Source organism: Rhipicephalus microplus, chromosome 3 (assembly GCF_043290135.1).
Source record: "Rhipicephalus microplus isolate Deutch F79 chromosome 3, USDA_Rmic, whole genome shotgun sequence".
NCBI classification, from domain to species: Eukaryota; Metazoa; Arthropoda; class Arachnida; order Ixodida; family Ixodidae; genus Rhipicephalus; species Rhipicephalus microplus.
The window spans coordinates 199,926,656-199,949,930 of record NC_134702.1 but is presented as its reverse complement, the minus strand read 5'-3'; the positions used below and the strand labels follow the sequence as shown (position 1 = coordinate 199,949,930).

Sequence of the window (23,275 nt, the reverse complement as noted above, 5' to 3'; positions counted from 1 at the left end):
AGCAGTCAAGCCCCAGAATTGTGCTTAGCAATCAAGTATTCTACCACAAACCCATGCCACTTCTTGAAACTGCTTCTCAAGTGGACTGTAATTTCGTGAAACGTCAACTGTGGTTGTAGTGTTCGCTATATATTCTTCTAAACAGTACATACGTACTCCTATCATACAACCGTCCCGTCGGTTTAACTACAATTTCTGTAAAGCACCATCCATTTAAGCTCGTTTATGCAGAAATTTACACAGCCACCATACTCACTGGTACAAGCGCTACATATCAGCTTACCGCTTCTGCAAAGCGGATATAGTCATGCTGCTGTTGGCATCTTTGCGCAACAGAAAACATGTCACGGCTTCACGTATGTTTGCGAGTAGAGCATTTGTACAAATCCTCAGTGTCATTTCGTAACATCTCGCTCAATAAAATGTTAAAACACTGTCACATTTACAACGCATGCTTCGAACATCAATTTCCAAGGTACGTGGGACCTGCGAATTTTTTTATTCTTCCAAATTCATCAAATCAATATAAAGAGTGAATTTAATTTTCAAAACTTAGGTTAAGCACACACAAAACAACGTTTCACGATACACCCATCAATCACAATAGTGGCTGAACAATATAATATACTCGAAATCCCCAACGCCTTATATTAGTCGGTGACATTATTGTAGACATTAAAGACCTTCAAATTGTGGTTCGCAAACTTGCCATCATTCACTTCTTGGAGACACGTGAATTTTTCCGTTTGATTTATTTCCGTTCTGAATTTTTTATATATCTCTACATACATACACATACAAATACGGGATGTCATAGTGACGGCGAAAATATAGTTGTTATGGCAATAAACGTTTCAACTGAAGCTGGCTAGAGCACAAGCATTTTAATTCTACTGGGGAGATTTCCGGATTTACAGCGTACACAATGAAGCTTTAAAAATTGACAGCTTGCTCTACAACGGAAATAACTTTATCAAATGGTAAACACAAATGGCGCTATCAAACGGTATCCCTCTTTAGTTTGTGACGAGCTTAGGTAAATACCATGGACACCATTCTTTGGCTTCGTCTTTATGGGCTTTTTAGAGGTGTGTCTAAGTGGAAGTACAACTTCTGGGTGACCACAAATTAAGTCGGGGTTATCGCATCGTAAGTGTATAATAAGAGAGAAGCTCGAACAACAAAGATACTTCTTATTGAGAATGTAAGAATACTGGCGGTAAAATGTGCTTACCGAGCAATTTATTGGTTTGGTAGTCTTATTTCTGAAGTGCTCTGCAACATGGCATTGATCACAGTGAAATAGCTTGTAGAAATCCTTCGGAAAACCAATTTCCTGGTCAAGAGCAGGCTTTGGTTTGTCATTCCAGCAAATATCATGATCACCTCTGAAAAGATTCAAGGTATATTCAGACGTACGACAACAGTTAGTACATTTGCCTTGAAAGAGCCATGAACCACCACTCGTACGTGGTGCGAAAACATGTGCGGATTGCAAGCAGCGCTATGAATATTCCAGAGAAATCTGACCGTAAAGCGCGGCAAGCAGAGTTTACAAGGTGAGTGCGACCTTGATAGTTTCTCAGGCGCTCTTTTTTCCTAGATACCCGCGCTGACTAGATTCGCTGCTACATGGGCTCGCTGTTATGCCGTTAAACAGTGGGGAGCATGCTATTCCCCCATAGCGGGGGTCAATCAAAAACGACGTTCCGATAATGCCTGCTTTTTGCTGTGTGGTGCCGCCGTGGGATGGTATTCTATCTCATAATTGGCTTGCATTGCACAGTGAGCCTCCCTCGCAAGCAAGAATCAAAACAGGAGAGAGTGTCTGCATCTGATTATGCACGATGAAGGTCCTGTCGTGCGCTGAAGTAACTTCTTTCCCCCGTTCCATTCTTTTCTGCATTTCTGGCAGCGTTTTCGCCAGGACGAGAGCACGCAACACACCTCTGTGACTTTGGTTGTCCTTGACTAATATAAAAACAATTTTCGATATTTGAGTCTTGTAAAAAATAACCAAGATCCTGGGATCATTCTCCACTTACTTGCCAAAGTGTTTCTTGATTTTTATGAAGTCTGGCTGGGGAGGGATTGTTTGCGCCATGTCATGGGAAACGTTTAAAGGTATTTGGAATATTGCCCCGTTTAACTCGTAAGCTAGTAATTTTTTTGAAATTTCTGTTTTTTAATCTAGAAAAGGACGACGACGAACTGTGTGCCTAGAGGTACGCTATTCGAGTATATAATGATAATTAAACTGTACGTACGCCCTGTTCTAAAGCCTTGCTGCATTCCTTTTTCTGGAAATGCTGAGTACAAACTAAGATCTATAATATTGTTACGCACAAGGAGGACCAGGATACTGCGCTAGTGTGGTACGAAAACCACGAGGACACACTGACGACGTGGGACGTTTTTATTGCAGAGCTGAAAGCGTGTTTCGGCGACTCGAGCGTCAAAAGGAAGCGGGCAGAGCAGACATTGTCTCAACGCGCGCAGCTTCTAGGTGAGACATGTACCACGTATATAGAAGATGTGCTGAAGCTCTGCAAGGTGGTCAATGATCAGATGTCAGAAGACGACAAAGTAGGGCATTTGCTGAAAGGCATAGCCGAAGATGAATATAATTTTCTCATCGGAAAAGAGCACCTGAGTTCGGTGTCCGACGTGATTCGGCATTGCCAAACTTTCGAACAGCAGAAAATGCGCAGGGTTGCTCCAAAGTTCGGCCGGCTCACAAATGTTACAACGGTTGCCAGCATCGACACGAGCACCTGCCCAGACCTGTCCTTGACGATTCGAGAGAATGTTCGCGAAGAACTTTTTCGCTATAGTGAACAGACGCATTCAGCAGTTGATCACCATTCTGTAAACGACCAACATTCGGTCTATGTGCCACGTGAAGCTGTGACTGCGCCGCCGCCTTCTACGACCCCTTGGCAATCGATGGTTAGTGCAGCAGGTGTTGAGTACAGCGCACTCCCACAGCCAAGGAGAGCACCACGGTTGCCAGCTCCTCGCCATGACCGACGCCCCCAGCGTCCGCCTTCTTCGCGACGCCCGGTCTATCCCTATGATATACGGAATGAACCGACCCACTCCGCCAGAGAAGACGATGTTCGATTCATCGACGAACAAAGAGAGTTTCGACCTCTCACAGCTTGCTACTCCTGTGGTGTACCAGGACATATTTCGCGATTTTGCAACCGTCGACGTGTAGCCCCACGGTACGGCTACCCACCACACTTTGCACGGCCATCCGAACGACTTCGCAATGACCCGCGAGCAACGTACTATGGCCCACCACAACACTTCACACGATCGTCTGATCGACCATACGACGACCCTAATGCAACACACCTACTGCCTCGCGACGACTACTGGACACGCAGCTTCCGGAACCACTCCCCTACAACTGACAGGAGCTTGACGCCTCCCCGCGTTCTCCTTCACCACGGCACCGCAACACGTCTCCTTTGCCACAGGAAAACTAGCAAGCGCGGCCGATGGAGGTGAGGTCGACGGAGACGTGGTAATATCAGAAATACCTCCTGTGTTGATGCTCAAGAACAAAGTACGTGTTTTTGTTGACGGTGTGCCTGTGATGGCTTTGGTGGATACGCGGGCGACCACTTCGGTCATGAGTGCGTGTTTTAAAGATACCTTGGGGCGAAAGGTTTTATTTAAGTGGAATCAAGCTGCGACGTTTTGCGGAGTGAGTGGTGAGGCACTGCATCCTGTTGGTGTGTGTCAAGCTAACGTATTTCTCGGAGGCCGCGTTATCTCAACGGAGTTCGTGATTATCCCGCACGCGACACTTGATGTTATTTTGGGTATGGACTTTTTGAAGGAGTGTGGTGCGACTGTCGACTGCCGCACAGGGACAATAGTCTTGAGTGATCACGTTCCGCCAGCACTTCTGGAAAACCCTGTGGATGGTGAGACGACATTGTGTGTCTGTGGCGACACTATCATACTACCGTTATCAACCGTTCGTGTACCTATTGGTTGCAACGACAGCTATTCCGCCAACTTTGATGTCAACGTAGAACCAGTGTACACCAACTGCATGAAAAAGAATGTGTTGATCCCACATTGCGTGGTGTCGATCAGACGTGGACGCGCTGGTTTATGGACTGTCAATTGCTCTACAGAACCCGTGATGTTACCAATGTTACCAGATGGTCTAAAGTTAGCCGTCGTGAGTGGCCAACCCGAGGCCTTACTGGCGACCGAGCTTAGAGATGCGCCGGAAGAGCATCGTAGTCACAGTTTCGAAACGGCTCTTCTGTCAATGGTGAATAAGTCGCTGAGCACAAATGAACGCCGAACTTTGGTCAATGTACTTTCGAAGCACGTCTCTGCATTCGACTTTGCGCAGAAAGACAAAGCGCCCCTAATCCCTGCTTCTCGGACATGTCACACTATCAACACGGATTTGGCCAATCCGATTAGACAAAAGCCATACCGTGTTTCGCCATCCGAGCGGCGGATTATTAATGAGCAGGTGAACGAAATGATTGAAAACGGTGTAATTCAAGAGTCGGTAAGTCCATGGGCAGCTCCAGTAATTCTCGTAAAAAAGAAAGACGGATCCTGGAGATTTTGCGTCGATTATCGCCGATTGAATGCTGTAACAAAAAAAAAAGACGTGTACCCACTTCTACGTATTGATGATGCCATAGACTGTCTGCATTCGGCCTCTTACTTTTCCTCTGTAGACGTAAGATCGGGCTACTGGCAAATTCCCATGCATCATGAAGATAAAGAAAAGACAGCCTTTGTAACCCCTGACGGCCTTTTTGAATTCAACGTGATGCCATTTGGGCTGTGCAACGCGCCGGCGACGTTCGAGCGATTTATGGACACTGTTATTCGTGGCTTGAAGTGGAGAATTTGCATGTGCAGAGACAGGCAGACACAGCGGAATCAGGGCGTAGATGAAATATATATAAACATTCTGGAAGAAATCTACAGGGGATCAACCGCTACCATAGTGCTTCATAAAAAAGCAACAGAATACCAATAAAGAAGGGTGTAAGGCAGGGGGACACAATCTCCCCAATGCTATTCACTGCGTGCTTACAGGATGTTTTCAGAAGCCTAGAATGGGAACAGTTAGGGATAAGAGTTAATGGAGAGTGCCTCAGTAACCTGCGCTTCGCCGATGACATTGCATTGCTGAGTAACTCAGGGGACGAATTGCAACTCATGATTACGGAGTTAGACAAGGAGAGCAGAAAGGTGGGTCTTAAAATTAGTCTGCAGAAAATGAAAGTAATGTACAACAACCTCGGAAAGGAGCAGCGCTTTGCGATAGGTAATAGTGCACTTGAAGTTGTAAAAGACTATGTCTACTTAGGGCAGGTAATAACCGCAGAGCCTAACCACGAGATTGAAGTAACCAGAAGAATAAGAATGGGGTGTAGCACATTCGGCAGGCACTCTCAAATTATGACAAGTAGATTGCCACTGTCCCTCAAGAGGAAGGTATATAACAGCTGTATCTTGCCGGTACTTAGCTACGGAGCAGAAACTTGGAGACTCACAAAGAGGGTTCACCTTAAATTGAGGACGACGCAGCGAGCAATGGAAAGAAAAATGGTAGGTGTAACCTTCAGAGACAAGAAGAGAGCAGAGTGGATTAGGGGACAAACGGGAGTTAAGGATATCATAGCTGCAATAAAGAAGAGGAAATGGACATGGGCCGGGCATGTAGCACGTAGACAGGATAACCGCTGGTCATTAAGGGTCACCAACTGGATTCCCAGAGAAGGGAAGCGGGGTAGGGGGAGACAGAAGGTTAGGTGGGCAGATGAGATTAAGAAGTTTGCGGGTATAAATTGGCAACAGCAAGCACAGGACCGGGTTAACTGGCGGAACATGGGAGAGGCCTTTGTCCTGCAGTGGACGTAGACAGGCTGATGATGATGATGATGATCTCGACGACGTCGTCATCTTTGGCCGCACCTTCAGCGAACACAATTCACGTCTGGATACTGTACTGACTTGCATAAGAAACGCTGGCTTTGTTCTTAACTCAAAGAAATGCCACTTCGAAGACCGACAAACCCTTGTTTTCGGGCACCTAGTCGATCAGGAGGGCATCCGTCCAGATCCCCAGAAGACAACAGCCGTTGAAGCATTCATTGTGCCGCACTCTGTGAAGGAGCTCCGCAGTTTTTTGGGGCTTTGCTCCTATTTTCGCCGCTTTATACCTAAATTTGCCGATGTCGCGTATCCGCTGACATGTTTGCTACGAAAAAATACTCCCTTCGAGTGGACTCCGGAGTGCGACTCCTCTTTTCGTCAACTGAAGTTCCTCCTGACGTCGCGGCCTGTTCTTCAACACTTCAACCCATCAGCTCCAACCGAACTGCACACAGATGCCAGCAGCATAGGAATTGGTGCCGTCCTAGTTCAACGCTATGGTAACAGCGAGCACGTGATTGCATACGCAAGTCGCTCCTTGAGTAGGCCCGAGCAGAATTACACTGTCACAGAACAAGAATGCCTCGCGGTAGTATTTGCGATTCAGCGGTTTCGGTCTAACCTATATGGACGCCCTTTACAGCCGTCACCGGCCACCACTCATTGTGTTGGCTCGTCAACCTTTGGGATCCTTGCGGCCGTCTGGCGCGCTGGGCACTTCGGCTCCAAGAGTATAACTTCATAGTCTCGTACAAAAGTGGTCGACGACACGCCGACGCAGATTGCCTTTCGCGCATGCCACTGAGCACTACAGAGTGTGCCGCCAATGACCTCGATCACCTCGTAGCTTCTGTCACCAAAGTTTCCCGACCTCAGTACTTTCAAAGATGAACAGCGAAAAGACACCAGGCTATCATCGCTTTGCACAGCTCCTACGGCATACCATTTGTGTGTACGCAACGGACTCCTATATAAGAAGAACTTTTCCAGCACTGGCGCAAGTTTTCTTCTGGTAGTGCCAGAAACCCTTCGGACAGCGATTTTAGGTGTAATGCACGACGATCCTACGTCCGGCCATTTAGGTTCTGCGCGGACGCTTTACCTTGCTAAGGAACGCTTTTATTGGCCAGGAATGCGACAGTCAGTCGAGGCGTATGTGGCCAGCTGCACACATTGTCAACGCCACAAACGCCCGTCTACTGCTCCGGCTGGTCTTCAACAGCCCTTGCCACCTCCAAGCACACCTTTCCAACAGGTGGGCATTGACTTCATGGGCCCTTTTTCAAAGTCGGCTAAGGGCAATCGCTGGATAATTGTATGTGTCGATTACCTCACGCGCTACTACGAGACGGCGGCCATACCAACCGCAACTGTCAGCGACGTCTCTGTGTTCCTGCTGCAGCACGTTATCCTCCGTCATGGCCCACCTCAGGTGATCATCAGTGATCGTGGGCGACAATTTACGGCAGACATAGTAGAAGAGCTGCTTCGATTGAGTGAGTCCCGCCTTCGTCACTCGTCGCCGTACCATCCGCCAACAAATTGGCTCACGGAGCGCACCAACCGAACAATTGTAAACATGCTCTCTATGTATGTGGCATCCGACCACAAGAACTGGGATGACGTGCTACCATTTATAACGTACGCGTTCAACACCGCTAAACACGAGACAACAGGCTATAAACCCTTTTTCTTGATGTACGCATGACCGCCAGGGCACACACTCGACACAGTTTTGCCATTCTTGGCGCACGAGAACCTCTCAGTCACCAAAATCCTCTGCCTTGCAGAAGAAGCGCGTCGTATTGCTCGTCAACGCACTTTGGCATCACAGGAGAAATCGAAGGTACGCTATGACGTCCGCCACCGGCCTTTAACTTACCGCCCAGGCGACCTAGTGTGGCTGTGGACTCCGGTACGAAGACGCGGGTTATGCCAAAAGATCTTGGCCACATACGACGGACCGTTTGTCGTTCTCGACAAAATCACGGAAGTCACATACACAATAGCTCGCCTCACGAGAAGTGGTAGAAGACCCGCTAAAACCCAAGCAGTCCAAGTCGCTCAACTGAAGTTGTACACACCAAGGTGAATCGGTTACCTCTCCCGGCGGGCTTCGTCTGCGAGGGGAGGAATGTTACTCATGCCTTGGAAGAAAACGAAGATGGGTGAACATGCTGGCTGCCCCAAGCTGGAGGAAGAAGGAAGACGACGACACTGCGATCATCGACCTGTTGGCCGCTCCGGCGCTTCTCTTCGTGAACAAAATAAACGGCCCTCTTCAGCCGTATACGTCCTGGTCCTCCTTGTGCGTAACAATATCACTAGAAAGGCATGTTCTGCGGCTGTCTTTCATTTGTTTTCATCAAATCTTCATATTCTTTTTTTTCAGTACCTTGCTCTTGTTATTAAAGGCTCCAAGAGATTTTCGTAGAGTCTCTTTTATCAAACCTTCATGTTTCTGTTCAGAACTGCCCCAACCCTGTGCTCGTTGCAACTTGACTTAGTCTTCGATGGTATTCATAAAAAATGCTAAGTTACTTCCAAAACGTGTTCTGGAGGACCTTCTTCAAGACTATAGTCATTTTACCCCTCACGTGGTGGTTTCTACGGACGCAGCGCAAAATATTCAGAAGGACGGAGTAGACAGTTTTTCTCGTCAGCTTAATCGGTGTTTTGCGCTCCGACTGCCTGAGTTCTCACCATTTTTTCTCGTAGAATCATTGCCGATTACAGTAGGCTTTAAACACTAACGTTTCGGCAATCAAAAGCTAATATTACCTTGAATGCATTGTCTGTTTGCACGCATTTAACGTCCACCAAGCAGTGTGCTCTTGTCAGGATATTTTGGTCTTTCCTACCGCGTAGTCTATGAGAAGTTTCGTTCATTTTGGATCGCCGGGCAGGCTAGAATTATACTAAATAAAACTGCTGACTCACTTGATTCGCCTTCCTTAAATTTCCCGGTGGTACAAGTAGTTGCAAGGTTTTCTTTTATTACTGCAGAATGATATTGACACGCTAGGTCTTGTTAAAAACAACAGAACAACACTCCTACAATTTGAAGATTTCAGACACTCGCAGTTCACATGGAATACCACAAATTACATTTCCCGTCAGCGTGAGTTAACCCTCACAAGCTTTCGCTGTAGAGTTTCTCAGTTATATTATTATCTTCACGAATCTAGATTCTCATTACCAAACCTATGTGCAGTTTGAAATAAACTGGAAGCCATAGATCGCTTCCTTCTTATATGCCGCCGTTTTGCCTCACCATGCTGATTGGTTCTCGGGGCGGGGGGGGGGGGGGGGGCAATTGGTATCCTGGGATCAACATGTAAAGGGGCCCTGAAGCACGTTTTTGAGTAACAATGAAGTTCATTCACTGGAAAAGCATATTGCCTCAAAAATTCAACGCCGCAAAAATTTTGAGAATCTGTACAGTACGAGCGGAGTTACGAAGATTTGCCACACGCTGCAATCGCATGCTTTCCTCTCTCGTCCCGACGAAAGCACTGGAAGCTAAGCAGGCAGAGATGGGAGGGGCAAACAAAAAAAACGTGACGCGTGCCTCGTGAGCTTGAGCACTTTTTTTTCTTCGAATATGTGGCCTTTTCAGTGCGATCGCGCGCCCACAAGTGGACAAGTGACGGCTTCTTGCGGTGATCTCTGCAACGACCGAGCGTGTCATGTTCAAACAAGCCAATGACTGATAGAGGGGCTTACTACGAGTGATTTTTCAGCTTATTGCGTGATTTGTCGAGAGAAGAGAAAGCAACTTTTAGCTGACTGATAATTTATTGTGAATTCCAGGCCACGTGCTGCACTATATTATTTGGCTCGCGTGTTGTCGGGACCCTCTACTACCAATCGGCAGCATTTCCTGACTATGCTCAAAAAGTATTGCAGCGCTCCTTAAAAAATTAAACTTTTTGTCGTTTGGAGCTAGTGAGTTGGGTGCGGGGCGCTGTGCTATTCTCTTTCAGGCGACCAGAAAGAGTTCTTCCTTTCAGAGTTCTTGCATGCAACCAAAAAGATACATTGCTAGAGGTACCGCCAGATGAAAACAGTTCTTCGTCCCACTTCTTCTATTTGCTATCTTTAAAATCTGGATTTTAAAATCATTTTGCCCTTATCACTTTTTGTATGTACCTTACCATCCATATTGTTCTTCTCTGAATTTTCAGGTTTAACAAGCATTGTTTTGTGTTTAATGTTTGTTATAACATACAGTGTAGCCAATCCCTCTTTTGGGCGTCAGCCAAGATTTTTAGGCGACAAGACAAGACATGAGTATCTATTGCTTTATTTAGCAATAGCATGTGCACGTCGGGAATTCTACATCAGTGTTCATCGGCGATGTACAGAGACAAGCTCTGATATCAGTCACGTTCAGCCAGTGGACGAGCCCCTAGAGCAACAGAGAGGACACTGATGTCTACTCACTGACTGGTGAGCGGCCATCTGACGATGACTTCAAAATCATAACCAACTGAAAGACAAAGATACGTAACACCAAAGCCTCTTCATTGCCGAACACACTGAACGAACGAGCACCGCGAGGGCCCGAAACCAACATCATCATTTTTGTCCCCACAGAGTTTAACAGTCTCATTAGGCGCCTCAAAAGGCAATTTGTTTCGGCGCTGCTCGAGGACCTGGTCCTAATAAAATCATTGACATCACAAAGAACCTGCGTATTACTGTCATGCTGATTGATGTTTCGCATGCCGCCGCCGCCCTGCATGTACTAAGAAATAAACGTCAAAGCGATGGATGAAATGAACGTCTGCTCCTACATCCCGGTGGGCTCCAACATTGTCAATGAGGTCATCTGCGACGATGACGCTGCCATTTCCAGCTCTGACTAGAGGAGCCTGCTCAAGTCAGCTAATGAAGCAAGCGTCATCACCAAGGTTGCTTGTTTGGGAACATCACGCTGCGTGAAAATAGACTTTAGAGGCAACTCTCTACCTTGGCACATAATGTTGGGCCACTCACCACACCCTGTAAGACCTTTTGTGCCGAAGCCACTGCAGTGTCACCACTGCATCAAGCTCAGTCACATGCGAAGTGCATGTGAGGGCAAGCGAGTATGTTCTTGCAGCCCTGATATCCATTCCGCGGACAATTGTCATGCTTATGTTCTGATGTTCTCAAGGGTTCAAATTGCGTTGGACTCCACGAAGCTTTCTCAAAAAAATATTGCCCCGCCCCCCAAAAAAATGCCCCCGCCTTCCTGAAAGGAATCGTGAGGAAACGCGAATGCATTTTAAACACCGAGATAGGGTACCGTTGCCGTCAGACATTCGCCTTCACCGACTTTTGTCATCGCCTTGAGAGGCGCCCAGTCAGGAACGTTCGACAGTAAGGAGCACATCTTCACTCTCTCGGACGGGAGAGTGGGTCGCAGGGAGGATAGAGAACGAATGGAGACAGAAGAAGCGGCGAAGCACTGCACTGTCATCGTACCTCATGGCCATAATGTCCACGCCTTATCAACACAAACGCTACACAAACGCTGGCAGCAGTCAGTCAGTCAGTCAAAGAATTTATTTGGTCCCGAGAAGACGAGAATGCCCCCGTCAGGGGGTACCATCTGGGGGCCCCACCCACGATACGCTGGCAGCACAAACGCTCCAAAAGACACCATTTTGCCATACATATTACTCCTTTCTAACTTCTTATCTTCCTTTCATCTTTACCTTCCCTTCCCCAAACGCGCTGAGCCGTCCCCTCCCCTCCTATGTGAGAGAGATAAGAGCGCCTTCTTTGCATGTTTTTCTTTCACCAAACCAATATCTGTCTTCTTTCACACATCAGTGATTTGAAAGATGTTGAGAATGCAATTTTGACTTATATATGATAAGATTGAAGTAAGCACAAACGAGACCCTAGAAATTATTTTCGACCGGTGCCTCAACCGATGCCGGTCCTAGGTGAAATAGAGAGAGAATTCATCTAACAGAAGAATACAGGCACTTTTTGTCTTTCCTCTTCCTACTGCATTACTCAATAAGTTCTTTAAAGCCGAATTTGATTTTTGGCACAAGTGCTTTTTTGCCATCCTTTGTTCACATACAAAGGTTTTGCCTGTCTGTTCAGTGCGATGGTTCTTTTGTAACCTGCTGCCACAAAAGCCTAGTCTGCTTATATATATATATATATATATATATATATATATATATATATATATATATATATATATATATATATATATATATATATATATATATATATATATATATATATATATATATATATATATATACATTCCAGTAGATCCTCCGTGGGCGGTCACAACGTGGTTTATTTCGACGTTTCGGCCTGGAGTCTGCCCTTCTTCAGGATTAAAGATACAGTTTGATATATATATATATATATATATATATATATATATATATATATATGTATATATATATATATACTTTTGATTTGGGCTTCCTGTTATGCCATGCCAAGGCTATGTCAACGACAAAGGTAAAAAACAAAGTGGACTTTACGATATAATATTGCAAAATCAAAGCAACAATATCTAAGAAATGGTCCGAGAAATTCCTACGAGCGTCCCCAAAAGCCATTTTATGCTGTTTTATGCATGTATTGAGTTTTCTACTGTCTCTCCTTAACATATTAGTTTAAGCCGCGTCAAGCCAAGTTGTCCTACCTTCTAGAGTTTCCATCTTCATCGCACTTACACAGAGTGTTCACGCAGCAAGAACCAAATATAAATAAAAAGTGATTGATCCCAAGTGCATTTAAACAAAATATATATTGACGTAACTTCACGCTGTTTATTGTATAATTATAGTGCGCGGAATAACCAAGGTACTTAAGATAGATTAGGCAGAATTTTTAGGATTCAATTTAGTGCTGAGTTGAATGTGTTTTGTTGCCTGGGGCATTCCAAAGCTAACGATGATAATAATGGTGTCGTAACGCGCATACCGGATGGTGATTTTTTGGTTGTGTTTAAAGGGGCTCTGTCACTCTTTTTGAAAAAGCGGTATAGTGCAGTCACTAAAACAGCTCGTTGCCTCCCGAAATTATCACCGCTAAAATTTCCAGAATCAGTGTATTAAGAGCGGCATTAGAAAGATTTATTGCTCTTTGCAATTACATTCTCTCTTTCGTCCCTATGAAAGCGCTGAAAGATAAGCAGGAAGAGATGGCACAGGCAAAAAAAATACACCACGGGCTTCTCATAACCTTGTGCACTTCTTTTTTTCGAAGGCGCGGTTGTTCAGGGCAATAGAATGTCAACACATGGACAAGTCATGGCCTCCCACGGTGGCCCTTGTAACGTCCGAGTGCGCCAGGCTCGAATAAGCCAATGGCTGATACTACAAAGTGTTGAGTGGCGTGACCATGCCTCGCCGCCTGATGCCTTCCACGTTGTCCATAGCAGCGGCGCTGCAGTCGAATAATAATAATAAAAGAGCCACGCGCCGTGCGCACGAACTGCTAAGCGTCTCGGCTTGTCCGGCGGCTTTTTTGATGCAGAGTTCTTCGTACCTGCTCATCATTCATGTTTAACCCATGATGTCGTAATCCTTGAAGTGTGAAACGCCAACCTACTGAGTTTGATCTTCAAAGAAGCTCTTTTGAGAGACCGAAAATTGTTTACCAAGGGTGTGTCTCATTCTGATTTCTTTGTCTTGACTCTTTCTTTGTTGGTTAAGTGTCTACAATATTCCGAATAACTGAACCAAATTATTGAAAGTAAGCAGCTCTTAGAAAGCTGTAAGATGAAAAAAATAGCATGTCAAACGCACGCAGAGCCAGGAGGTCATAAAGAGAGGGGAAAGGAAGGGAATCTTAACACCCTAAACTACGAATTTTTGTCATAATATAGGTTTTCAAGGTATTCTAAAATATTTACGTGCATTCACAGTCACCACCAATTGCCAAAGTTTGTCGTTCTGCTGCACCTCTTCCCCGCCCTCTCAAAAAAATTCCTTGGTAGCCCCGTGCCACGCGTGTACAGGTGGCGAAGCTGAATATAGCGTGTGCCTGTACAAGCGAGTATTGTAAATTTCCCCTTTTCGACAGTATGAGGTCTCTAAATTGGTTCATGTCTAACGTAAGCGGACGAGAAACGCAGAGCGTAAAAATAGTGGCTGTTCTAAGCGGATGGGACAAGCGAGTGACAGCGACAGTGAAGATGCTCATGCTTACTATCTCAGCAGTGAGGACTTTTCAGATGACGGTTTCCAACCTGTGCTGAGCCGTAAAGCGAAGAGGAGAAACATGAGGACATCCTCATCCTCAACTATTCAAACTGTAAGTGAAGCGCCAAAATCGAACACTAATACCATCCTGTTTCTGCCTGCACTTCCTACCGTCAGCATGAAACGCCTTAACAGACAGTCTGTGTCGAGGTCTCTGGAAACGCTCGTGCCAAATGAGATCACGGACGTAAGAGTGAACGCCAGAAAGAATATACTGGCTGCGGACGTTTTGCACGCAAGTGCGTTGGGCGTTCTGCGCAGTATAACTGACTTGGACGGCAACCAGGTGCGCTCTCATGTTCCCTTGGGATGTGATGTAGCAACCGGCGTGATCTACGACATAGATGTGGCTATTTCCAATAATGACTTACAATTTCTTGTCAAGTCAACAACTGATACTCCAATTGTTGATGTCACCCAGCTAGGCAAGTCTCGCTGTGTGAAGATTGCGTTTAAGAGCACATCACTCCCCTCTGATGTCAAGGTGGGGTACTTCAGACATGGTGTGCGGCCTCTCATTCCAAAGCCTCTCCAGTGCCGTAAATGCATGAAACTTGGTCATGTGAGCAGCGTCTGTGAGAATTCGGTGGTATGCCACCACTGCGCTGAGCCCCATGAAGCGGATAAGTGCGTCACAACTGTGAAGAAAGGCTCTAATTGCAATGGATCCCATAAAGCCACATCGAAGGACTGCCCGCGAATTCAGAAAGAAATTGCCATTTTGAAGGAGATGGTGCGCGATCACTCATCTCATCGAGAAGCCGCAGCTGAAGTCAGAAGGCGTCGTTCACGTCGACGGCGGTCTTCAAGGACGCCCGCTACCTCCTCGACACGTTTGCCAGATCCCTCATCAGTATCACCTCCTTTGCCTCCCAGACCACATGCCGTGGGAAAGGCTGTAAAGGACAAAGCCAGTCAGCATACCCTAACTGCGACAGAGTGGCCTGCACTTCAAAGGGAAGAAGCATCAAGCGAACCGAAGGAGTTTCATGACGGCCAGTCCGTGATCCCGGTTCGAGATCTTTCCAACCAGGACAGGCAAGTGACTGCAATCGTGCAATCATTAATTGCCACGAATCTCACGCTACTGAGCAGCATACAATCTCCGTCTGCTAAGGGTGCACTGCAAATACTGGATACACTCATTCCAGTTCTTGCTAACTTCGTATAAGCACAATGGCTCAACAAAACCTCATATTCCGCACTGAAGTTAAAAGTGCGTCGATTTTTTATTGGAATGCCAGAGGCATGAAGTCCCATGTCTCGAACTTTCGCCATTTTTTTCAAGCCAGTCAATTCCCTATACTTGTCATATGTGAACGAAACGAACCAACGCCTTTTAGATTATTTAGGTACTGAAGCTTTTTGTTCAGCTGCTGGCAAAGAACGAAGCTGAGTAATTGTTTATATCCGCATGAACTTTACTTATGTTTCACACCCAATAGTTTCAAATGACGATAATCAGCGCGTGTGTCTTCCTGTAAAAAAGAATGCAGTTTTGTTCACACTTATTGGTAGATATATATCTCTGTTATCGCTATTTGACTGCGACAGATTAAAAAACCTCGCAATGAGGACCGATGGGCCTTGGATCATCACCAGTGACCTAAACGCCCATCACATGCTTTGGGGGAGCACTAGGATGAATGCCAGGGGCCGGAACATTGTTACATTCGCTTCCGATTACGACCTTTCCATCATGAACGATGGTACCCCCACGTATCTGCGGGGTCTCACGTATGGCAGTTGCCTTGACCTGACATTGGTGTCATGGTGCTTCTCTCACAAAGTTAAATGGTTTTGCGATATTGAGACTCATGGGAGTAATCACATACCCACCTACGTGACGATCGATGGTATCATAAAAAATTTCTCTTCCGGTGTTGTAATTGGCACTGACTGGTCGATGTTTACATAGCGTGTTGAGGACGCTTGCCAAGAAGGCCTCGGCTGCAGCCTGGAAAATACTATAGCGGAAGCAATGCAAGCGTCCAAATGTAAATTACCATTTTCGTCTAAAATAACACAGTTTGACATCGAAGTGAAAAGATTACGAGCTATACGAAGGCGTGCTGAACGACGATACAGACGCACAAGATCAATTTACGATCTGAGGGAAGCAAGGCGGCTCCAGAAAAAGATTCAACGACGCATTTACAAGCTGGAGAGCGAACGCTGGAGAGAATTCTGCGAATCTCTAGACCCTCATAAACCGCTGTCACATATCTGGAGAACAGTTCGTGGTCTTCGCTCCTCTCCGCAACAACGGCACCCATTTAAAGCTTTGGCACTCCATCATGGAAAAACAGAACTCGAGGTGGCTGAAGAATTTTGCACGAGAGTTGCCGGGAATATTATGAACGAGAGCATCGACACCGTGATCGTTCCTGAGACGCGATTACCAGAAATGGACATTCCATTCACCATGGAAGAACTGGAAGGTGCTTTAGTCGCTTCTAAGCGCATGTCATCGCCAGGTCCTGATGATATTACTTATAGAGCGTTGGGACAACTTGGACAAAAAGCCAAAAAAGAACTTTTAACATGCTTCAACAACTCCTGGTTCAGCGGCAGTGTTCCCCTAGAATGGAAAATAAGTCGATTAATACCACATCTAAAATAAAAAAAATCACTGTTGGACTTGACAGCGTATCGCCTTATTGCTGTCGCAAGTTGCCTCGGAAAAATGATGGAAAGAATGGTTGTATTTTGTCTCGAGTGGTAGTTGGAACGATACAACAACTACCCTTTATGCATGGCAGGCTTCGATCGGGGCCGCTCTTCCATCGACTGTGTGCTTGACTTATCGACATTTGTTCAACAAGAAAAAAAGTCGCAAGCGCATATCAGTGGCACTCTTTCTTGACGTGAAGGGTGCATATGATAATGTAGCTCACGATGCCATCCTCACTTCTCTCGCAGCAATGGGCATTGGTGGACGAATGTTTCATTGGTAAAAGAATATATAACTGGCAGGTGTTTCTTTGTGCAAACATATGAGGGTACAACTGCTGAACATTACACCTACTGCGGAGTACCTCAGGGAGGTGTTTTAAGCCCCACATTGTTCAATGTTGCCCTCATTGGTCTTGTGAAGGTTCTGCCAAAGTCGGTGTGCCTATCCATATACGCCGATGATATTTGTCTCTGGAGTGCTGCAGTTACTCGCCTTCTGGTCCGTGCACGAATACAGCGGGCAGCAACCCTCACAACAGCCTACCTTCAGAAACAAGGCCTAGCTATATCAACTGTGAAGTGCGCGTTGATGGCGTTTACACGCAAACCATTGACGCCATACCCTGAATACATAAATGGACGGAGTGTCAATTATGCACGGACGCATCGTTTCCTGGGCATAATAATTGACAGAAGTCTTTCGTGGAGCCCACATTGTGCGTACTTGAAGAAGAGACTGCTATATGTTGTGCATATTATGAAATTCGTGTGCGGGAAAGCATGAGGAACTTCTGTGGCCTCCATGCTACAGCTGTACAGGGCCCTATTTCTGGGTCTATTGCGCTACAGCTTGCCAGTACTGACTAACACTTGCAAATCCAATGCTCATTCATTGGAGAGTTTGCAGGGTCAGGCACTGCGTATCTGCCTAGGACTGCCCCGATGCGCTTGTACTTATGCCACAATTATGCTTGCCAAAGACCATCCGGTCAGGACATATAGAGTTGTAGATTGCCTCAGAGCGCACATTCGACATGCTAGCTGTGTCCCCGACCACCACTTGGCCATTCTACCCTCAAGAAGACCACGTGCTACGTTTTCAGACGTCATAGCCAATCACCTAAACGGCATTCTATCAGGCTATACGCCAGCTGCGAGAATGGCATGTCTTTTGTGGTGCCTCGACTAGTCGCATCTAGAAATTCCGGGAATCAAAAAGAAAAGCAATCACTCCAGAGTAGCATTGAAGCAAGCAACACTGCTATTATTACTTGAGTTGTACTTAGACCGAACGCAGATATACACTGATGGGTCCGTCTCGTCCAGCAGCTCATCAGGTGCCGCTGTAATTCCGGCTGCAGCAATGACAATCAAGTTTAAGTTGTCGCGTATGACTACATCTACGGCATCAGAGCTTGCTGCAATAAGGGCTGCTTTACAATATCTCGTCCAAGAACGTCCAGGAAAATGGGTCATATTCTGTGATTCGAAGGCAGCGCTTCAGAGTTTGCAGTCTGCCATGCGTAGGAGGAGTCATGACCAATTGGTACAAGAAATAAACATTGCCATCATGAAGCTCTAGCACGAGGGCAAGATATTATATATCAATGGCTGCCTGGACATATCGGTATTACCGGAAATCAATTAGCCAATGATGCAGCCCGCTCAGCTCATGAAGAAACCCGTGTAGTCCCGATTCCTCTATCAAGGAATGATGCAGCAAGACAACTTTACCTGCTCTCTCGAGATCTCACACGCACATTCTGGTCGTCTACCAGCTTCCCAAGGTGTCAATTTTATGAACTGGATCCTTCGCTCAAGCTAAAGCTACCATCACAACTTTCCCGCTCCGATGCGACACTGTTATGCCGCCTTTGGTTGGGTGTTGCCTTTACAAAGGTGTACTCCTTTCGCATTGGTATGGCAGACACTCCTACATACGACTACTGCGGAGCTGAAGAGACCATCGAACACGTCTTGAGCAGCTGCGCTTGCTACGACACACAGCGATGCCAGCTCCGGATGTTTTTGAATCAACTTGACCCCGGACCATTTTGTGTGCACAGGATACTAGGACCTTGGGCATCTACCTCAGTTGCGCAGAAAGCAACTAAAGGACTGCTAATTTACCTAAAGTCAACAAACCTGAGCGACCACCTGTAGACAGTGTGTGCTCCCCGAGTGCGCTCGTGATTATGTTTAGCTTCTCATCTCTCTGCAACCTCTTTCCTCCCCTTTATTCCTTCCCCAGTGGGGGTAGCAAACCGGATGTGCGTCTGGTTAACCTCCCTGCCTTTTCCTTGCATCTTTATCTCTCTCTCTCTAAGGGGCACTGCGTGAATACTGTTAAGTTGTGAGTGAGTTGCACCCTATATATATATATATATATATGACGCTTCACAGGTGAATGTGTGGAAGGAAGATGAGGAAGTCAAGGGGTCAGAAGAATAAACTGGTGTTCTGATTGAGGCCATGTCTCATCCGTTACACTAAGTCGACAGGATCTACCGCAGCAACATCATGAGCCCACCAAAGAAGATCATCAGCCTGCCGAAATACACTAGAACTCAAGACGACGTCCCTGTTGACAAGTGGTTGCACCTCTTCGAAACAAAGGCGAGCAACATCAGCTGGTCCGAACGAGATGGCATCGACTGTATCAGCGTGTACCTGGAAGGTGAGGCATTCCGCTGGTACCTCACCGAGATTTCCGACGCAGAAGATACGTGGGAAGGCATCAAAGCAAGCATGATATCACAATTTTCTGCACCTGTTAGCGACCCTTTCCGCCAATTCATACACTGCAGGCTCAAAAGAGAACAGTGCATCAGGCACCACTATGAAGAGAAGACACACCCTGGTTGCCTCGAAGGCTTAAAGACGTTCACATAGTATCAGGATTGACCGATGATGTACCTGAAGAGATCGAAAGACGCCTCACTGGATTGACGCTCACCACCCCGGCCAAGTGGCTTGCTGCTGCGCTTCAAGCGGAAGACTCTGTCCAGAGAGATGCTTCCCAACACTCGTCAAAACGGCAGCTCATGCGTCGAGAGCTTCATTCTACGCGACCATGGCTCCCTGCAGGATCAATGCGCACCCCTCACAGTGAGTGCCCACATTGTGCATCCGCTGGTTTGCCGAATCAGTTTCACTGGCACAATCAGTGCCCTCGTCGTGAAATGGTGTCTGCTCTAATTGACCACCAGGGAAACGAAGAGGGCGGCCCAAAAGCTCATTAATACGTTTTGGTGCACTTGTGAATGGTCACATGGTGAACGCAATTCTGGATACAGGAGCGACTATTACCTGTATCAATGAAGTTGTGTTCAAAAAACTCAAGCTGCAGTTGCTCAAGGATTCATGCATTAGTGTCCAACAAGTCACCTCAACCACTAAAACGTTGGGCCGCGTGCACATACAGTTGGAAATAGGCAAGTTAAAGCGGGCAGTTCAAGCACACGTTCTACCAGGCATGAAGACTGAATTCTTGCTAGGCCTGGAGAACGACTCCTTTTTCAACCTGTCACTGCATTTAAACACGATGACTTTGCTTCAAGACAACAAAGCTTTAGAGAATCCCTTTCAAACACAAAAGTGTGTCTTCAGCGCCGATACGACCCCCACTCCAAGCCGTTGATGTTACGCACCTTCCACCATCGCAACAAGCTGCTTTGAGAGAGGTGCTTCAGAATTACGAAGACATTTTCTCAAAGTCTCAGATGGACTTCGGATGTATCGTGGATGAACGACACTGCATTGCCCTCACCAATAACGTACCTATCCACAGACCACCTTATCGATGCTCCCTGGCAGACAAAGAGGAAATTGTCAATCAAGTGGACTTACTTCTCAAGCAAGGTGTAGTGCGTCCATCTTTTTCCCCATACGTGGCTCCAGTCATTCTTGCAGAGAAAAAAGGTGAAGGACGCACACATTTATGCATTGATTATCGAAAGCTTAACTCTGTCACTGTGCCTGACTACCAACCTATTCCGCGTATAGACGATGTTTTAGACTACCTGGGAAAATTGAAATATTTTTCGACATTGGATATCACATGAGGCTATTGGCATGTCAAAATAAACCCAGAGGACATCCCAAAAACAGCTTTTGTCACGCCGAATGGCCATTATGAATGGCTTGTTATGCCTTTAGGTTTGAAAAATTCTCCTGCTACATTTGAAAGAGCTGTGAAATCAGTTATTAGAAAACATAACCTAAAGATTGCCGTTAATTATTTTGATGATATCGTAGTCTTCTTCGACACATTTACTGAGCACCTACAGCACTTCCAAGCTCTATTGCATGCCCTAAAAATGAAGAATATAAAACTTAAATTGAATAAATGCCATTTTGCCCAAGATTCTATTGAATATCTGGGTCACATAGTGTCGCACGGTACAGTGTCGCCTATACGAAGAAACATAGAAGCTGTATTGCGATTCCCAAGACCGAAATCCCCGAAAGAGCTTCAGCGTTTTTAGGCATCACCAACGTTTACCGCCAGTTTATACCGCACTTCAGTGACATAGTTTTCCCACTTACGAAGCTGTCGAAGAAGGACACACCATGGGAATGGGATTCCTTATGTGAACAAGCCTTTCAGAACATGAAATACTGTCTGACCGAAGAACCCATTTTACGAATTTTTTTGTGAGTAACCATGCATTCTTTATTGCGACGCATCTAACGTAGGCGTAGGTGCAGTTCTGAAGTAAAGAGATCATGATGGGAAAGAACACCCCGTTGCCTATCACTCGCGTAAGCTACCCACGCACGAATTAAATTATGCCATTACAGAGCTCGAATGCCTCGCTATAATTGACGCTGTTGACAAGTGGCACTGCTACTTATATGAACGACCATTCACAGTTGTCACCAATCATGCTGCTTTACAATGGCTCAGAAACATAAAAAACCCACATGGCCGGCTCTTTCGATGGTCTTTGAATCTGTCGATGTATGACGTTAACATTCGACATCAAAAAGGCAGCGAAAACATCTAGGCGGATGCATTTTCGCGAAGCCCTCTGGTTCAACTCCTTTCATTACCAGAACTTCAAACTTACCAGGATGACTGCCCTCACTGCAAGTACACAACGGAAAACGGGGTCACTATCTTGACACGTAAAGGAATTCGCAAAGTGTACGTTCCTCTCAAGCTTCGACTGGGCCTTCTGCAGAAAGCACACTGTCAGTTTGGACACGTCGTAGTAAAGAAAACTCTGGGCTTGTTGTCATCATGCTACTATTGGCCGCAAATTACCACAGACGTTTCATCCTACGTCCACCACTGTGACATATTTCAGCGTTGCAAGAAGCGGAAAACCAAGAAATTCGCATCTCTCGAGTCACTACCACCTGCAGAACAACCCTTTGATCTTTTAGCAATGAACACTATAGGTGGCTTTTCAAGATATGGCTCGACAAAAAGTTTATTCACTTGGCGATCGACCACGCTACGCGGTATGTCTGGGCGTTTCCCCACAAGAATGAAACTTGTGACGCATACATTTCGTGCATCACCGCCATCTTTGCAGCAGGAAAACCCAAGAAGTTCCTATCAGATCGTAGACCAGCTTTCAAAGCTGGAAAATTCAAGCAGTTTCTAAAACACAATGGTGTCCACCAATTGTTCACATCCTCCCAGCACCCTCAATGTAATGACATGAACGAGCGTACAAATCAGACTATTGTAACCTGGCTAAAGTGCAAAATGAATGAGCAGCCACAGAAGTCTTGGGTCAAACATCTTTCGGATGTCGTCGATGATTACAACAGAACCCCACATGAAGTAACACGATATCCACCATCGTACCTAATGTATGGAATTCCTTCATACGACACAATTTTAGACGCACCAATGGAGAGTGTACAAGAAGCAAGGAAAAGTGCAATCAAGAACACGCTCGCCTATCATGAGAAGAACAAGATAATCTACGAGAAAAAATTCCTACCACAAGATTGGTCCTCTACGAAACACCTTGGCACCCGAACAAAGGAAAACTCAGTTCCGTCATGGAAGGACCTTACACAATTCTTCGCAGAGTCTCTCCTGTGAACTATGAGATCGACCGATGCGTAGCTCCGTTAAGCAGAACTACTGACATTGTGCACGTCAACAAACTGCGTCGCTACTATTGTCCCAATAAGTTGACGCTCTCTCGGGGGGAGGGGGAAACGTGTGACGCTTCACAGGTGAATGTGTGGAAGGAAGATGAGGAAGACGAGGGGTCAGAATAAACTGGTGTTCTGACTGACGCCATGTCTCATCCGTTACACAGACACACACACACACACACACACACACACACACACACGCACACACACACATGTATATATATATATATATATATATATATATATATATATATATATACGCAATTTAAGCTGTATAATTGTATAGTGTACATACAAAGGGTAAATTTCTCAAA

General features: G+C 46.0%; 1 protein-coding gene across 1 annotated transcript in view; it reads right to left on the bottom strand.

Moving 5' to 3' along the window:
• The window catches only part of LOC119159896 (uncharacterized), a 150,341-nt gene that overhangs the window by 30,459 nt on the left and 96,607 nt on the right, over positions 1–23,275 (bottom strand). Inside the window, exon 10 of the mRNA XM_075890662.1 lies at positions 1,235–1,388. Coding sequence (XP_075746777.1) covers positions 1,235–1,388 — 154 coding nt within the window. The remainder of the gene's footprint in view (positions 1–1,234; positions 1,389–23,275) is intronic.